This window comes from Lynx canadensis, chromosome B4, assembly GCF_007474595.2.
Source record: "Lynx canadensis isolate LIC74 chromosome B4, mLynCan4.pri.v2, whole genome shotgun sequence".
NCBI classification, from domain to species: Eukaryota; Metazoa; Chordata; class Mammalia; order Carnivora; family Felidae; genus Lynx; species Lynx canadensis.
This window is the reverse complement of record NC_044309.1, coordinates 31682896-31700444: the sequence shown is the minus strand read 5'-3', so window position 1 is coordinate 31700444 and position 17549 is coordinate 31682896. Positions and strand designations below refer to the sequence as shown.

General features: G+C 35.6%; 1 protein-coding gene across 1 annotated transcript in view; it reads left to right on the top strand.

The window, feature by feature from the left end:
• CUL2 (cullin 2) overlaps positions 1-17549 on the top strand; it is a 155850-nt gene that overhangs the window by 94145 nt on the left and 44156 nt on the right. Inside the window, 2 exon segments of the mRNA XM_030322212.2 lie at positions 3615-3719; positions 9804-9889. Coding sequence (XP_030178072.1) covers positions 3615-3719; positions 9804-9889 — 191 coding nt within the window.

The following is a 17549-nucleotide window of genomic DNA, read 5'->3' as shown; positions in this document are numbered from 1 at the left end:
AAGAATATACATACAGATCGTTGAAACAGATTAGTGATTCCAGACTTCTGCAGGTCTAGCAGCTAGTTCTTCAGAGTTAACAAACCACTATGCTAAGAAGTTTACTCTATAGGTATAAGGGAGCTACTTAGGATTCTGAATGGGTTAGTGACATCCTGAAAGTGGAATTTTAGATGAATTGGAGATGGCAAAACAGAAAAAAGAGACCAGTCATGAGAGTGTTGCACATGATTCAAGCAGAGAATTAACAAGAGACTTGGAAGAGAGAAGGAAAGTAATGGGAGAGAATAATGAATAGTTTAGGAGGAGATGAGGACTGGCTGATTAAAAGAGTAGAATGGAAGGATAGAGAGAAGTGTTTCTAATCTTTTACTGGGATCGCTGTGGTGGTACACAGACCAAAAAAGAAACTGGTTGGGAGCAAAGGATTCGTATAGGAAGGCACATAGAAATGGTAAAGATATGGTAATTAGTCGCTCCACTCAGGGAGCATGTGTCACAGTTGAAATATTGTATTTGTTCATATTTGTATATTCTCCCAGATGTGTAAACTCTGTGTGGAAAGACCACATTTTTGTTTTTCATCTTTCTGTCCCTAGGCCTGGCATTGTACCTGACATAGAATTCACACTCAGGTCAATATTTGTTGAATGAGAAAGGGAGACTCAAGAGTTTCTGTGCCAGCTCTTCCACTTACTAGCACATTGACTGTTGGCAAGTTCCTTAAGCTCTCTAAGCTGCAATTTTCTTACCTATAAAAGGAGGATCATAATAGTACCACATGTATGTACCTGATAGTATTCAGCTGTATAAAATGCTTAGGGGTAGCCTGACATGTAACATAAGCTCTATAGAATGTTAGTAATTACTTGTATTTCCTGGCATTCATGGCTTTTATGATCCGGCTCCAGGCTGCTTTTCCAAGTTTGTGTTCTAATATTAGCTTTTGTTATTCCTGTTGTCTGGAATGTTATCCTTATTTATTCAGTAATTCATCACGGAAATATTTTTTGAGGACTTCGTATTTACCTGCCACTGGTTCTGGATGCTGTGTGTGTGAGCCAGGTCCTTGCTTTGTGGTTGTTATAATCTAGAGAGGTGACAGATGTACAAAGCAGTAAACAAATAACAGAATTGGATTATTTCACACAGTAGTGAGTAACCAGGAAGAATATAAAACAGTTGTGTATAGTCCACTTCATGGGAGTGAAGTGGCGAATTAAAGTTCATTTGTGTTTGGGGATCAGGTCAGGCCCTGAGAGAAATGTGTTTGAGCTGACACCTGAATGACAGAGGCCAGAGGTTAAATATCTCTCCATTTAATATATCTTCATTTCAGGCCAGATATCCCAAATCTGCTATTTCAGGTAATAAAAAAAAAAAAAAAAAAAAAAAGCCATTCTTTCTCTATCGCTTACTTCTGTCTCTGCCAGTCCTATTTCCCTTTCTTCAATTGGAAGGCATGTTTGAAAACCCAGCATAAAATTATGAGGATCGTAGTGAGAATAGAAGGAAGGATGAAATGACATTTTGCAGGAAAAATATATTAGGACATTGTACATATGGGTAGAGGAGTCTAAAATATCAAACAGAGTACCAGGTTTAAGCCTTGGAGTCTAGAGGCTTGAATTAGTGTGGGAGTGCAACTTGTGTACATGGTTGTGTCTATACAGCTTTGAGTTGTACTTTCAAGAATTGTATTTTGCATCATCTCCTAGAGTTGGTGGTAAAATACACAGTTGAAATTTTTGTTGCCATTGTTTCAGTTTAGTTGTCTGCACATGTAAAGTGGACTTTTCATTTGATGCAACGAACATTAGAAAGTGTGCGTTTTAATATAAAGATTTTGTGGTTATTGCCTAAGTATTATATGTCTTTAACTATATACACATGACAGAACCTTTCAGGTGGTAAGTAAGCATTAAAGGCATTGTAGTGAGGGGCGCTTGGGTGGCTCAGTTGGTTGAGTCCAACTTTGGCTCAAGTCTTTATCTCGCGATTTGTGAGTTTGGGCCCTACCTCGGGCTCTGTGCTGACAGCTCAGAGCCTGGAGCCTGTTTCAGATTCTGTGTCTCCCTGTCTCTCTGTCCCTTCCCTGCTTGTGCTGTATCTATCTCTCAAAAATAAATAAATGTTGGGGCGCCTGGGTGGCGCAGTCGGTTAAGCGTCCGACTTCAGCCAGGTCACGATCTCGCGGTCCGTGAGTTCGAGCCCCGCGTCGGGCTCTGGGCTGATGGCTCAGAGCCTGGAGCCTGTTTCCGATTCTGTGTCTCCCTCTCTCTCTCTGCCCCTCCCCTGTTCATGCTCTGTCTCTCTCTGTCCCAAAAAATAAATAAACGTGAAAAAAAAAATAAATAAATGTTAAAAATATATGTATCAAAGGCATTATAGTGAAATCTAGGATTGTGAAAAGTGAGTACTAGAATGTTTCTTTTTAAAATTTTTTTAATATTTATTTATTTTTGAGAGAGACAGAGGCAGAATGCGAGTGGGTTAGGGCAGAGAGAGGGAGACACAGAATCCGAAGCAGGCTCCAGGCTCCGAGCTGTCAGCACAGAGACCGACGCAGGGCTCGAACTCACGAGCTGTGAGATCATGACCTGAGCCTAAGCGGATGCTCAACCGACTGAACCACCCAGGTACCCCAGTACTAGAATGTTTTGAGCCCTTTCTACATATTTTATTTACTTTAAAGAACTCTATTCATTTCAGTAATTCTTAGTTACTTGTCTTAGAATATGTTGAAACATTATAAAGCGATTGTCCTGTGGTAGACAAAGTGATTTTACCTTTGTCAGTTTTGCCCATACTTTCTAACTGTCTGTAACAGTCTATTTCATTTTCTGTCTACTGATCATGATCTCTTTTGTTGTTGTTTATTACATCTTTCCTGGTGATGAAATATAAGTTGAATGACTACCTGGATTTTTATTTTTTAAGCATTTTTTTTGTTTAAGTTCTTTACAAAGTGAACTTACCAAGAGAATCTGGGAATGAGTTAATTAGATGGTAGAAGGATTATAGAAGCCCCTTGGGAGGAGTTATTGGGCTATAGGAGTACTGAAAAGTTTTAGACCAAATCCTTGAGTTAAAAAAAAATTTTTTTAACGTTTATTTTTGAGAGAGAGAGAGAGAGAGACTGCGCACGTGAGCAGGGGAGGGGCAGAGAGAAAGAGGGAGTCACAGAATTTGAAGCAGGCTCCAGGGCTCGATGTGGGGCTCGATGTGGGGCTCGATGTGGGGCTCGAGCTCACGAACTGCGAGATCATGGCATGAGCCAAAGTCAGACGCTTAACTGACTGAGCCACCAGGCGCCCCTACCCTTGAGTTTTTTAAAGTGAAACTGGGGTGATAGGGTTTTTTCCCCCACTCTAGAGGTCATATATTTGGCTCTTAAGGCCTTGCAGAGAAAGTTTGGCTAATACTTTTGTTCCTTTTTAATTATATTTCTAATTTCTGCATAATTAATTTGATATATTACCAAACTATTTTATAGTTGATTTATAACCCAAAATTATTGTTTTAAAGTTGCAAGTTATTTGTTTTACTACTGATTTTAACAGTTATTTGTTTTCCCTACTTACTTTAATAATAATATTATATTTGTTTTTCAGGTATCTCACACCCAGTTTATTAAAAAGAATAAATTGACAGAAGCTGACCTTCAGTATGGCTATGGTGGTGTAGATATGAATGAACCACTTATGGAAATAGGAGAGGTAGGAAATTCTTAAATGACTGGCAAGCATAGGAGTGTTTTTAATATATATATTGAGGTAATTTCATTCACTGTCCTTTTTTCAAGGACACTGTGTTGACTACCTTAAAATTGTCGAAAAATTTTTTTAAGTTTATTTATTTTTGAGAGAGAACAAGCAAGGGAGGGGCAGAGAGAGAGGAAGAGAGAGAATCCGAAAGCTCTCACAGCAGGCTCTGTGCTGTCAGTGCAGAGCTTGACATGGGGCTCAAACCCATGAACCAGGAGATCACAACTTAGACTGAAATCAAGAGTCAGACACTTAACTGACTGAGCCACCCAGGCACCCCCAAAATTGTCAAGATTTGAGACATCCTAAATGTTAATAAAACACTGCAGTGATTTCCTAAGAATCTTCACATAGATGAGAACAGAAGAGATGTGATTAGTATTATTTTAATAATTAAATTAATGTGGATGATAAATGACAAGGTTAATAGTTCCACTATGAAAAAAGCTCATAAAATGCATTTTAAAAAATGTTGAGACTCTTGCAGTTAAAAAAGTGGAAAGGTCATGGACTTGAGAGGAAATACAGATTTATGGATATAAGAAATTATTTTTTAAGTTTATTTTGAGAGAGAGGCAGCATGTGTGTGTGCATGCGCGGTGGCAGAGGGGCAGAGAGAGAGGGGGGAGAGAGGGGGGGAGAGAGAGAGAGAGGGAGGGAGGGAGAGAGAGGAGGGAGGGCGATGAGAGTAGAGAAAATCGAGATTCGTGTCTCTTAACTTTCTTCCGTCCTGCCCTTCTTTATTTCTTTCTTCTTTCTGTCTTTCTTTATTTTCATGACCCCTTCATGCTCCACACTCATCACATACCTGTGGGGGCTTTATTTTACAACCCTGGTATCATGACCTGCACCCATATCAAGAGTCAGACGTTCAATCGACTGAGCTATCCAGGTGTCCCATGACAAATTTATTTTAACTTTAAAAAGTAATTAAATCCAGAGTGAAACAATTAAGTGTGCAGGTCAAGTAATTCATTCAGATTCTTGAGGCACAGTGCAAATTTAAATGTGGGAAGTTACATAAAGCTATATTCATTGTGAAAGAAATACTCTAGTACAATGTTTGTTTATTTCACGTACTACGTATTGTTGACTAACCAGACACTGGGATACAATGGTAAACAGACAGAAGTTCCCTGTCCTCATGGGGAAGCAGTGCCAAATAAGATACAGAAATTAAATGTCAAATTGTGATGGGTGTTAATAAAAGAAATAAACAGCTAAGATTGCAGCATGAGGAAAGTTTACTAGAATAATCCTTTTAGAAAGAAATTTGTCATCATCTTTCAGTAGACTTAAAATGTTAATATTGTTAATTAGGTTAATCCCATGTCTAGTAATCTACACTGTGAAAAATGATAAATATGGAAAAAAAAGTTTAACTGTTTAAGAGTATTCCTGGTAATCATTGTTAGTAAGGGTGACTAAATGGGTAGACAATCCAAATGTTCCAATATCCAATAGTAAAAAAATCATACATAGAAGAATAGATACAATATGATTTTGTTATAAAGGCAAAGGATGAATTAGTAATAGAAAATACTTCAGAGAAACTTAATAAAGGGGAAAATATTTTATGAAAAAATGTGGACACATTGTATGTTTAATAGGAATAAAACCTGCAGGGGGAAAAAGGATGCAGAGTAATGGATTAGTGGGAAATAACAAATCTTAACAGTAGTTGCTTTAGTTAGTAAGGTTATAAGAAGATTTTAATGATGGTCCCTTATCACCAGCGTTGTCAAGCTCACTCCTCCCAGAGGAAATCACCATAAACCATTTGGTTTTGTCTTTTCTGAATTTTACCTGCACATTTGCATGTAAATATTTATACATACAATTTAATTTTAAATGTTAATGGAATCATAGCATATATAACCATAATGATATCACACCATATATCTTGGAACTTGTATTTCTTGCTTGTTTTGTGTTTGTTTTTTGGTTAATGTGTCTAAGTGTTCTTTTTTGTTGTTGTTCTTTATTTTTTTAATTTACATCCAAGTTAGTTAGCATATAGTGCAGCAAATGATTTCAGGAGTAGATTCCTTAATGTCCCTAACTCATTTAGCCCATCCCCCCTCCAGTAACCCTCTGTTTGTTCTCCATATTTATGAGTTTCTTAAGTTTTTTGCCCCCCTCCCTGTTTTTATATTATTTTGTTTCCCTTCCCTTATGTTCATCTGTTTTGTATCTTAAAGTCCTCATATGAGTGAAGTCATATGATATTTGTCTTTGTCTAATTTCGCTTAGCATAATACCCTCTAGTTCTATCCACGTGAGGTGTTCTTTTCATATAAGTTTATTTTTGTGAGAGCTCAGTATTCTATAATAGGGATATAAAATATTTATTTATCATTTATTAGACTATTCTCCTTAGTTTACAGTTCTTGTTGAAAATACCACTGTGATATCATTGTTCATTTGTTCATTTATTAAGTATTTTTTAAACCCCTTTGTGTGCCAGGCACTTTTCTATATGCTCGGAATTCAGTAGTGAACAAAATAGACACAAACCTCACACTCAGGGAGTTAACATTTAAGTATATATCTCTTTGTACATGAGCAGAAATTGTCGTAGAGTTGGTACCTGGAAGTCAAAGCATCCTGAATTTTGATAGCACCACCAGCTTGCTTTCAAAAGGCTTTAGTTTTTCTCTCCCACCACAGCTATAAGATCACATTTTCTTTGTATCACTTTCTTTTTCCCTGTTTGTGCTATTTAAAAATATAAAAATAAGGGGAAACTTGAAGAATGTTCCTTCTGGGAAGCAGATGCTTTACTTATTGAAATGGAATTACCAATTGATCAGAATAAAGTTACCCAGGGAAACAGAATAGAGGCTAAAACCAGACTAATAGCTGTATAGATGCAATTAAGTTGGAAACAGATGGAGCAGTCAATTTTGATACTGAAATAATTTGTACTCTCTATGGGAAAAATGTATTGGAATTTAAATGTGGAAGGCAAAACTTGAAAACTTTTAGAAGGCAATATAAGAGCACACATATCCCTGACATTAGGCTAGGGAAGTTCTTAAAAGACATGAAAAATACAAACATAAAGGAACAAGATTGATAAAATGGAGACATTAAAATATAATGTATTTTTACTAAACACTTTTAAAAAGAACTCAAAAGTTAAGTCACAAAACTGTGACAAATTGCAGTATATATGTCAAGGGATTAATTTCTACAGTATGTAAGAACTCCTAGTTTTATTGAAAACAAGATAAATATTAATAGAATAATGGGCAAAAGAGATGATGGGCATTTCACAGAAAAAAAACTAAGACATACAATACATATAAAAAGATGCCCAGCCTCGCTCAAGAAGATGCCAGTTAAAACCAAAAGGAGTAAGAGCACCTGAGTGGCTCAGTCGGTTAAAATGTACTGACTTCAGCTTAGGTCATGATCTCATGGTTTGTGGGTTTGAGGCCCGCGTCAGGCTCTGTACTGACAACTCAGAGCCTGGAGCCTCTTTGGATTCTGTGTCTTCTCTCTTTTTTTGTCCCTCCCCTGCTCGTGCTGTGTCTCTCTCTGTCTTTCAAAAATAAAGAAACGTAACAAAAAACAAAAAACCAAGGAGTTACCAAAAACAATCTACAGATTGACTGTAATCCCTAACAAAATATCATAACACTTTTCACAGAACTAGAACTGATAATCCTAAAATTTGTATGGAACCACAGAAGACCTCAAATAGCCAAAGCAATCTTGAAGAAGAACAAAACTGTATCACAATTCCTAATTTCAAACTATATTGCAAAGCTGTAGTAATCAAAACAGTATGGTACTGACACATAAAATACACATAGATCAATGGAATAGGATAAAAAGCCCATGCATACAAACCCACACTTCTGTGGTCAATTAATCTATGACAAAGGAGGCTGGAGATACAGTGGAGAAAAGAGTCTTTTCAGTAAATAGTGTTGTGAAAACTGGACAGCTATATGCAAATGAATGAAACAACCACTTTCTTACACCATACACAAAAATAAACTCAAAGTGAGTTAAAGATCTAAATGTGAGACCTGAAACCATAACATTCATAAAAAAAAACAGGCAGTAAAATCTTGGACAGCGGCCTTAGCAACATATTTGTGGATGTTTCCTTCAGGCAAGGGAAACAAAAGCAGTAAGAAACTATTGGGACTATGCCAAAATAAAAAGCTTTTGCACAGCAAAGGAGACCATCAACAAAACAAAAAGCCAACCTAGTGAATGGGAGAAAATATTTGCAAATAACATATCTAATAAGGGTTAATATCCAGAATACATAAAGAACTTATACAACTTAGTACCGAAAAAAACAAACAATTCAATTAAAAAATGGACAGAGGACCTGAATAGACCTTTTTCCAAAGAAGACATACAAATGGCCAACAGCCACGTGAAGAGATTCTCAAATCACTATCAGGGAAATGAAAAAATCAAAACCACAATGAGAAATCACCTTACACCAGTCAGAATGGCTAGTATCAAAAAGACAAGATAGAGTGAATGTTGGTGAGCATGTAGAGAAAAGGGAATTCCCAAGCACTGTTGGTGGGAATGTAAATTGGTGCAACCACTGCAGAAAACAGTGGTTAAAATTAAAAATTTTTAATTTAATTTTAATTCCTCAAAAAATTAAAAATAGAAATATGATCCAGTAATTCCACTGCTGGGTATTTATCCAAAGAAAATGAAAACACAGATTCAAAAAGATCTGTGCACCCCTGTGTTTATGCAGCATTATTTACAGTAGCCTAATTATGGAAATAGCCCTAGTGTCCACTGATATAGATGAATGGTTAAGAATTGGTACGTACACACACAAACACACACACACACACACACACACACACACACACGATGGAATACTACTCAGCCATAAAAAATGAAATCTTGTCATTTGCAACAACATGGATGGATCTAGAGGGTATAATGTTAAATGAAATAAGACAAAGACAAATACCATATGATTTCACTCATAAGTGAAATTTAAGAAACAAAACAAATGGGGAAAGAAAAAAGAAGCCAAGAAACAGATTCCTAACTACAGAGAACTGGTTACCAGAGAGGATGTGGGTGGGGGCTGGGTGAAATAGGTGAAGGAGATTGAGTACACTTATCTTGATGAGTACTGAGTAATGTATAGAATTGTTGAATCATTATATTGTACACCTGAAACTAATAGAACACTGTGTGTTGACTATACTGGACTTAAGACAGGAAAAATATTATAGGGACATGTAGACATTTGGTAGAACTATAAAGCAAGGGAATGATTTAACACAAATTTCAGGGTGGTTGTAACCTTTGAGGGGAAAGTAGGAGGATATGTGGTACAATGGTAATGTGGAAGTTGTGTTTCTTAAACTGGGTGGTGAGTACAGGAATGTTTTATTTTATTATTCTTTTAGTTGGCCTTCCTTTTATGTTTGTATGAGAGGTTTTGTAATTTCAAAAATCAGCCAACAGCTAAATCACTTTAACATAATTCCTTTATTTCTGTTAGTCTTAGCCTTTCCATAATACTGGGCATTTAACATTCAATAAATTCTATTTCATAAAAATCTAATCAATTATGTCTTTAAGACTTTCAGTTAATGATAAAACCTTAATTCTGTTTCTTGTACAAGTCTGATGTGGTAGTCATTTTCATTTTAAATTAGAAATTTAGCGGCGCCTGGGTGGCTCAGTTGGTTAGGCATCGAACTCTTGATTTTGGCTGAGGTCAGGTTCTCTAGGTTGTGGAATTAAGCCCCGCCTCAGGCTCTGTGCTGAGTGTGGGGTCTGCTTAGGATTCTTTTTCCCTCTTCCTCTGCCCCTATCCTGCTTGCCCTCCTTTTTGCGTGCGTTCTCTTTCAAAAAAATAAATAAATAACTTAGAAATTTATTTTTTATGTATATTCAGTTTTCATTTGAATTTTGAAATTTTGGTTATAAATACTTGAAAGAGTATTTTTGCTTTGAAGAGTCTTTTAACATTTTAACAAATGTTAAAAGTAGTTCAGCCTTGATAATTTTTATTTTTCCTGGCAGCTAGCATTGGATATGTGGAGGAAATTGATGGTTGAACCACTTCAGACCATCCTTATCCGAATGCTGCTCCGAGAAATAAAAAGTGAGTACTGATACTTATCTTCTTGAGTCAATTCTAATTTGCTGTTTGAAATGGTTTCAAATAGTGTACCGCTGCATGGGTGTTGACTAGACATAGGCCATGTGTTACTTAAATGAACCTCATTTTCCATCTAAATGGCAATGTTTTAAATTGTTTCATAATTTTTTTTGGCAGGTCTTTGGTCCAATATACTTAATAAATAAATAAATCCCTGAAGGAAGTGACCTATCATTTGTTGTTGCAAGCCTGGTACCCTCTTGGATTTTCCAGGGCAGTGCTGAATTGTTTGAACATGTTCTGTCGGTTTCAATCCTGATGAGGGTAACCTACCTATTCAAGAAAACAGATTTTTCTAAGTAGTTGGTTACTTCTTAGCCCCAGTGTTAAATCAGTAACTTGCCTATTAATGTGAGGTTGGTTTATGGGAAAATGGCTTCTCATTTTACTCAGGACCCAGTGTTTTGGACTTTACCTAATTGCTTTGTGAATAGAATTGGAGACAAAGTAAGTTTTCCCGTGGAGTCCAGAATAGAACATCCTTGCATCCGTTCTGGCCTAAAAGATTCTTACTAGGCTTCAGCTTTGGGGAACCTAAAGCACTAAAAGTCACTCATACAGATGTGTATATAATAAATATCAGGTTATTAGAACTGATATTGTAGGAATTATCTAGACCAGTGAATTGCAACGTGATAACGGCCACTCCATCAAAATGCTTTCTCTAAAGAATACCCAAATATGGGGTTTTTATGTGAGGGAAAAAAAAGGAAAGCATTGTTCTTTCTGTGAGCTCCTACTGGGAAATAAGGGACTTAAAAACAAAAAACTAAAGAAAAACATAAAGCCACGAAAAAGGTTAATGGAATATTTTAAAATTTATTGTTAATGCTAAGTAGAAAGTAGATGGTAGCAATTAATAACTTGGTTTTAAAAACCTGTTGCTTCCCTTTTAATTATTCCATTTTTTCTAAAGGTAGTGAGGAGAGAAAAGGCAATACTAAAGCAGTAGGGTGGAACAATTTTTTTCTTCTCTTTTCTCTACTAAACTATAATTAAAAGAATACTCCCAACAATATTTATAGGTTCTAACATAATTTATTTTTCTATTAAATATTAACTTTTTTCTTAACTTGGAATTCAGTTATTTTACATTGAAAGTTTATTGAAAATATTGTTAAAATTTTCTGAATGTTAGTTTTTTGAAATGTCTCTTTTAATATGTTTGTCCCAACCTAGTAAATTTTCTTAAGTGTGATTGTTAGCTTGTTAAAAATGAATTTGATGGAAGATTTTAAGAAATTTTCTAACTGTATAAGAAAAATAATGCAAGTATATGATATTCTGGAAAAGATGCATAGATTATTTGGTTAGAGATATTAGGCCAACTGTTCTTAGTTTTGTTGTTAATCGGCTTCCATTAAAGTATTACTTGACATGCCCTACTAATACCTCATTTATTTTTCATGTGTACTCTATTAGGTCGGTGTTATCCCACCTTTTACAGCTAAGTAAGCTAAGGCATAATAATAATAACAATAATGGGGCACGTGGGTGGCTCAGTTGGTTGAGTGTCTGGCTCTTGATTTTGGCTCAGGTCATGAGCCCAGGGTCATGGGATCAAGCCCTGCATCAGGCTCTGTAGTGAGCATGGAGCCTGCTTAGGATTCTCTCTCTCTTTCTGCTCATCTCCCCTGCTTGCGCCTTCTCTTGCTCTCTAAAATAATAAATAATAAATCAGTAAATAGTAACGACAACAAATAATAAATATGGGAGCTGCGTGCCAAGAAGTGTTCTAAAAGCTTTACTGGCATTATCCCATTAATCCTCACCACGCTGGAATGTTGGTACTATTTCCGTTTCCATTTTACAAATGAAGACATCAGTGGTGGCACTCTAAGAAGACTAATTTGACTCCAGCCCCTATTTTCTTTTTTTTTTTTTCTCTTCAGCTCCTATCTCCAACTTACCAACTCTATATCCATTAAGCCTGTCTTTTTAATTCACAGAATATTTCTTTCATTCCCAGTCCAATATTTTAGCTTTGATATACATTTGAGTTTTATAGTGCTTTGAGTATTCTAGTATTTTCACACATAGTACTTTGTATGATCTTAAGGTGGCAGTTTTATTTATAAGTAAATAAATTGAACTTTCAGTAGAGAGAAACAAACTCTTGAATTTGATATAGCTAAGGAAAGAGAGTCCATGCCTAGAAACTTCCAATTTGGGTCTTTCTACTATGTTGCTTTAGTATTGTTAGTATTGTTTAGTATTGTTTCCACTATGTTGCTTTACCCATTGTTGTTTGAAATAATATGGCCAGATATCATAACTTCCGTTACATGGACAAGTGGCTGTGTTAAGTATTTCCCCATTGATAAACTTGTCTGAACAGGATGTGAAGGTGAATATTATCATAGACTCATTTACAAATGGGGAAAATGAGGCTTGCGAAGGCAATCACCTTACTCAGATCACATAACTAGTACATGGCAGAATGAGAATTAGGATTTAAGGCTAACAGAGAGGTATTTTATTATGTACCTACAACTTCTTTTTGGAAAGAGCTCCACTAAACTTACAGTTTAGCAGAGCATATTACAAATTTGATTTCCTATCAGCTTATTTAGTTTCCTTTCCTGTAATCACCCTGCGTTCCTAGGAATTTTCTACAAGCGTCTAAAGAATAGGGGTGCCTGGGTGGCTCAGTCGGTTAAGCATCCGACTTCGGCTCAGGTCATGATCTCGCGGTCTGTGAGTTCGAGCCCCACGTAAGGCTCTGTGCTGACAGCTCAGAGACTGGAGCCTGTTTCAGATTCTGTCTCCCTCTCTCTCTGACCCTCCCCCGTTCATGCTCTGTCTCTCTCTGTCTCAAAAAAACATTAAAAAAAAAAAATTACTGTGAACTAATGGTTTCTTAAATCTGGCCAGTGAAAAGTTTACACGAGGGATATTTAAAAGTATTGCTCTACAAAAAAATTATAAAATATGTTGATTGTACACAATTAAAAATATATAGAAAGTTAAAAAAAAATTAGAAGGCCTTCATTTTTCCCCTAATACCTTCAATACTGTTATTTAAAGCAAATTACTATTAAGGATTTAAAGTATTTTCTGAAAAATTCTCTATGCATTTAAGATTGTGTGTACATTTGTTTATATGATGTGCATATGTATATATCTACATACGTATAAATACTACATACAGTATTACACACACATATGTACATGCATTGGGGGAATTTACAGAAGTATTACGAATACCTAATAATATATTCTTAGAAATTAGAATAGATTAGTGGTTGGTATGAGGCTATAAGTATGAGGGAGTTGCTTTATGGTGATAGAGTAGATGTATATTTTGAATATGGTGGTAGTAACATGAATCTAGGTATGTGATAAAATTTCATAGAATTACATAAATACAAATATACACAAATGATTATGTGTTAAAGCTGGCAAATTCTGAATAAGGTCTATAGGTTGTATCAATGTTGATTTCCTGATTTTGGCATTGTGCCATAGTTACGTAAGATGTTACCATTGGAGAAAATTGGGTGAACATGTCCAGGACTGCTTTCTGTTATGTTTGCAGCTTCCTGTGAATCTGTAATTATTCAAAATTAAAAAAATTTTTTAAATTTAAATGCACATAATATGTGAATATCCCTGTTTTCTTCCTTTTAGCTGTAACTTTCTTTTCTTCATAAGTAACTACTGAGAATAGTTTGATTGTACTTAAATATTTGTTTATTTAAGTACAGTGGTTATTTATTTTTTGTGGAAACTTATATTCCTTTAGGAAGATGATGAAGCTTTAGAGCCTCCCCACATAAAAATACTCAATATGCATATGCACACAAAACTTTATGTACGTTTTAGAAGGTTTATGGATTCCTAGGATCAGAATTGCTGCCTTAGCATTTATATGGCAGATTTCTTTTTCCCTAGAGATCATTTGGCATTGCAATCGAAATAAGTCTCTATGCTTAATGTTTGTTGAATTGGAAAAGTTTTTATTTATTCTGACATTATAATTCAGCAGCAAAACAATCATGACTTTAGTATCCTTTCTGTTGCATAATCAGAACAAGACAAGAGTTTAAGTGACAAATGAGAGAAAATTTTAACTTTATAGCACCTTTTTTTTAAGTTTATTTATTTTGAGAGAAAGAGAGAGAGAGCATGAGCAGGGGAGGGCAGAGAAAGAAGGAGAGAGAAAATCCCAAACAGGCTGTGTGCTGCCTGAGCTTGGGCTTGGTCTCATAACCGTGAGATCAGGACCTGACCAAAACCAGGAGTTCAACGCTTAACTGACTGAGCCACCAAGGCTCCCTGCTCCTTTTTTTTTTTTTTTTTTTTTTTTTTTAAATATTCTTCCTACTTTCTGTTCTGACATCATACCTCTGTTAGATACCAAAGTTTTCCTACAAGTGTGGTTCCATATCAGGGCTCTGTTCCATTTGTTGTCTATCTTTGGCCCATATCTCACTCTGTTCATTATTATAGCATAATAAGTCTTGATATCTGTCGGACAGACTTGCCCTCCATAAGCTAGAAGTGTTCTTGCTGTTATTGGCCCTTTACTTTTTCATAAGGCCCTTTACTTTTTTTTTTTTTAATTTTTTTAGCGTTTATTATTATTTATTTATTTATTTATTTTAACGTTTATTTATTATGAGAGACAGAGAGACAGAGTGTGAGCAGGGGAGGGGCAGAGAGAGGGAGACACAGAATCTGAAGCAGGTTCCAGGCTCTGAGCTGGCAGCACAGAGCCCAATGCGGGGCTCGAACTCACAAACTGAGATCATGACCTGAGCTGAAGTCAGGCATTTAACTGACTGAGCCACCCAGGTGCCCCCCTTTACTTTTTTTTCGCACAGATCCTGGTCATATTTTGTAAAGGTGATTATAAGTTGCCTAGAATAAATTTTTGTAGGATTGAAATTCAGTTGAATACATAAGTTCATTTGGAGGGAATTTACATCTTTACTGTATTAAATCTTCCTATTCATGAACATATCTGCTATTTTTAATGCCTTCTTTAATGTCTCCTAAGTTTTTATAAATATATCTATAAAGGTTCTTCACTCCTTTGTTTGATTTATTTCAGGATACTTGGTATTTTCTGATACTGTTAGAAAAAATTTGTTCTGTGTAATTATGCATTCTATTTATTTTCTGCTAGTATATTGAAATACAACAGGCTCTTTAATATACAAATCTTAACATTTAGCCTCCGTGTTAACTTCTGTCATTTGTAGCTTCTTTTCCCAAAAAAAGGTCATTTCTAATAATTTGTGCTCATTTTTGTGCTTTCTATGTCAGCTGTCATAATCTGTAAATGATAGTTTTGCTTCCCTTGTGTGTGTGTGTGTGTGTGTGTGTGTGTATTTGCACGCGCACACGTGCACTAGCCTGTGCACACACACAACACCTCATTGGCTAGGACCTCCACAGCAGTGTTGAAGAGGAGTGATGGATAATGAGCATCTTTGTCTCACCCCTGATTTTAAAGGTTACATATGTAACATTTCCCTATTTAAAATGATGCTTCCTTTAGCTTTTTTTTAGATACTCTTAATCAGAATGATGAAGTTAATTTGAATTTGGTGTTGGATTGTATAAAATGGCTTCTGATTCTATTGAGAGATAAAGTTTTTTTTTCTATTAATCTTTTAGTGTGGTGGGTTACATTTATGAATTTTCTAATATTAAACTATCCTCATATAACTAGAATAAAACCCAGGTTGTTGTTGTCTGTAATAATTTTATAACATGGCTGCATTTGATTTGCTAATACTTTGTTTAGAATTTTGAATCTATATCCATGAGTGGAATGGGCCTATAATTATTCTTTCTCATAATGTCTTTGTCTGGGTTTGGTATTAGGCTCATTCTTGTAGGTTGAATTAGGAACTATTCCATCTTTTTCTTTGGAGTAGAAGAGTTTCTGTAAATTTTTCAGTGTTTAGTAAAACTCCCTGCAAAACCATCTGCGTCTAGGGTTTCTTTGTAAGAAGAATTTTTTTTTTTTTTGCACATTCACAAAATAACCTTTTGCCTTTATTTTATTTTGAAGTATAGCTGACATGTTATTTTGATGTACAAAATAGTGATTTGACATTCTATACATTACTCGGCGCTCATCACAATTAAATGTGGTCACCATCTGTAACCATACATTATTACATTATCATTGACTGTATTCCTTATGCTGTACTTTCCATCTCCGTGATTTATTTATTTTATAACTGGAAGTTTATGTCTCTTACTCCCCCACCTATTTTGCCTATCTCCCCTATTCACCTCCCCTCTGACATCCACCAGTTTGTTCTCTGTATTTAAGAGTCTGAATTTTTTGTTGTTACTTGTTTTGTTTTACAGATTTTACCTATAAATGAAATCACGTGGCATTTGTCTTTTTCTGTCTGACTTATTTCATTTAGCATAATACCCTTTAAGTCCATTCATGTTCTCACAAATGGCAAGATTCTCATTTTTTTTTTATGTCTGAGTAATATTCCACTGTATATATACACCATATCTTCTTTATTCCATTCATCTATCAGTAGCTATTTGGGTTGCTTCCATATTTTGGCTACTGCAAATAATGTTATATATACATAGGGGTGCCCATATCTTTTTGAATGTGTTTTAATTTTCTTTGAGTAAATACTCACTAGTGGAATTACTGGATTATATGATATTTCTATTTTTAACTTTTTGAGGAACATCCATACTGTTTTCCACAGTGGTTGTACCAATTTACATTACCACCAATAGTGCATGGGGATTCCCTTTTCTCCATATCTTCACTAATACTTGCTATTCTTGTCTTTTTGATACTAACCTTCTGACTCCTGTGAGGTGAATCTCATTGTGGTTTTGATTTTCATTTTCCTGATGATTGGTGACTTGAGAATCTCTTCATGTCTGTTGGCCATTTGTACATCTTCTTTGGAAAAAATGTCTATTCAAATCCTCTGCCTGTTTTTAATTGGATTTTTTGGGTTTTTTGGTGTGAGTTGTAGAAGTTCTTGATGTATTCTAGATATCATCCTTTCTTGGATATATCATTTGTAAATACTTCTCCCATTCACTGGGTTGCCTTTTTGTTTTGTTGATGGTCTCCTTTGCTGTGCAAAAGCTTTTTATTTTGGTGTTGTCCCAATAGTTTCTTACTGCTTTTGTTTCCCTTGCCTGAGGATACATGTCCATAAATATATTGTTAACAGTGATACCACCTGTGTTTTCTTTTAGGAGTTTCATCATTTCAGGTCTCATTTTAAGTCTTTTTTTTTTTAAGAATTTTTTAAATGTTATTTTATATTTGAGACAGAGAGACAGAGCACGAGTGGAGACGGAGAGGAGGGAGATACAGAATCCAAAGCAGGCTCCAGGTTCTGAGCTGGCAGCACAGAGCCTGACGTAGGGCTCAGACTCATGAACTGTGAGATCATGACCTGAGCCAAAAAGTCAGATGCTTAGCCAACTGAGCCATCCAGGGTGCCTCTCACATTTAGGCCTTTAAGCCATTTTGATTTTATTCTTGTGTATGGTAAAAGAAACTGGTCCCAGTTTCATTTATTTGCATGTAGCTGTCCAGTTTTCCCACACCATTTATTGAAGACCCATCTTTTTCCCCATTGTATATTAGCCTC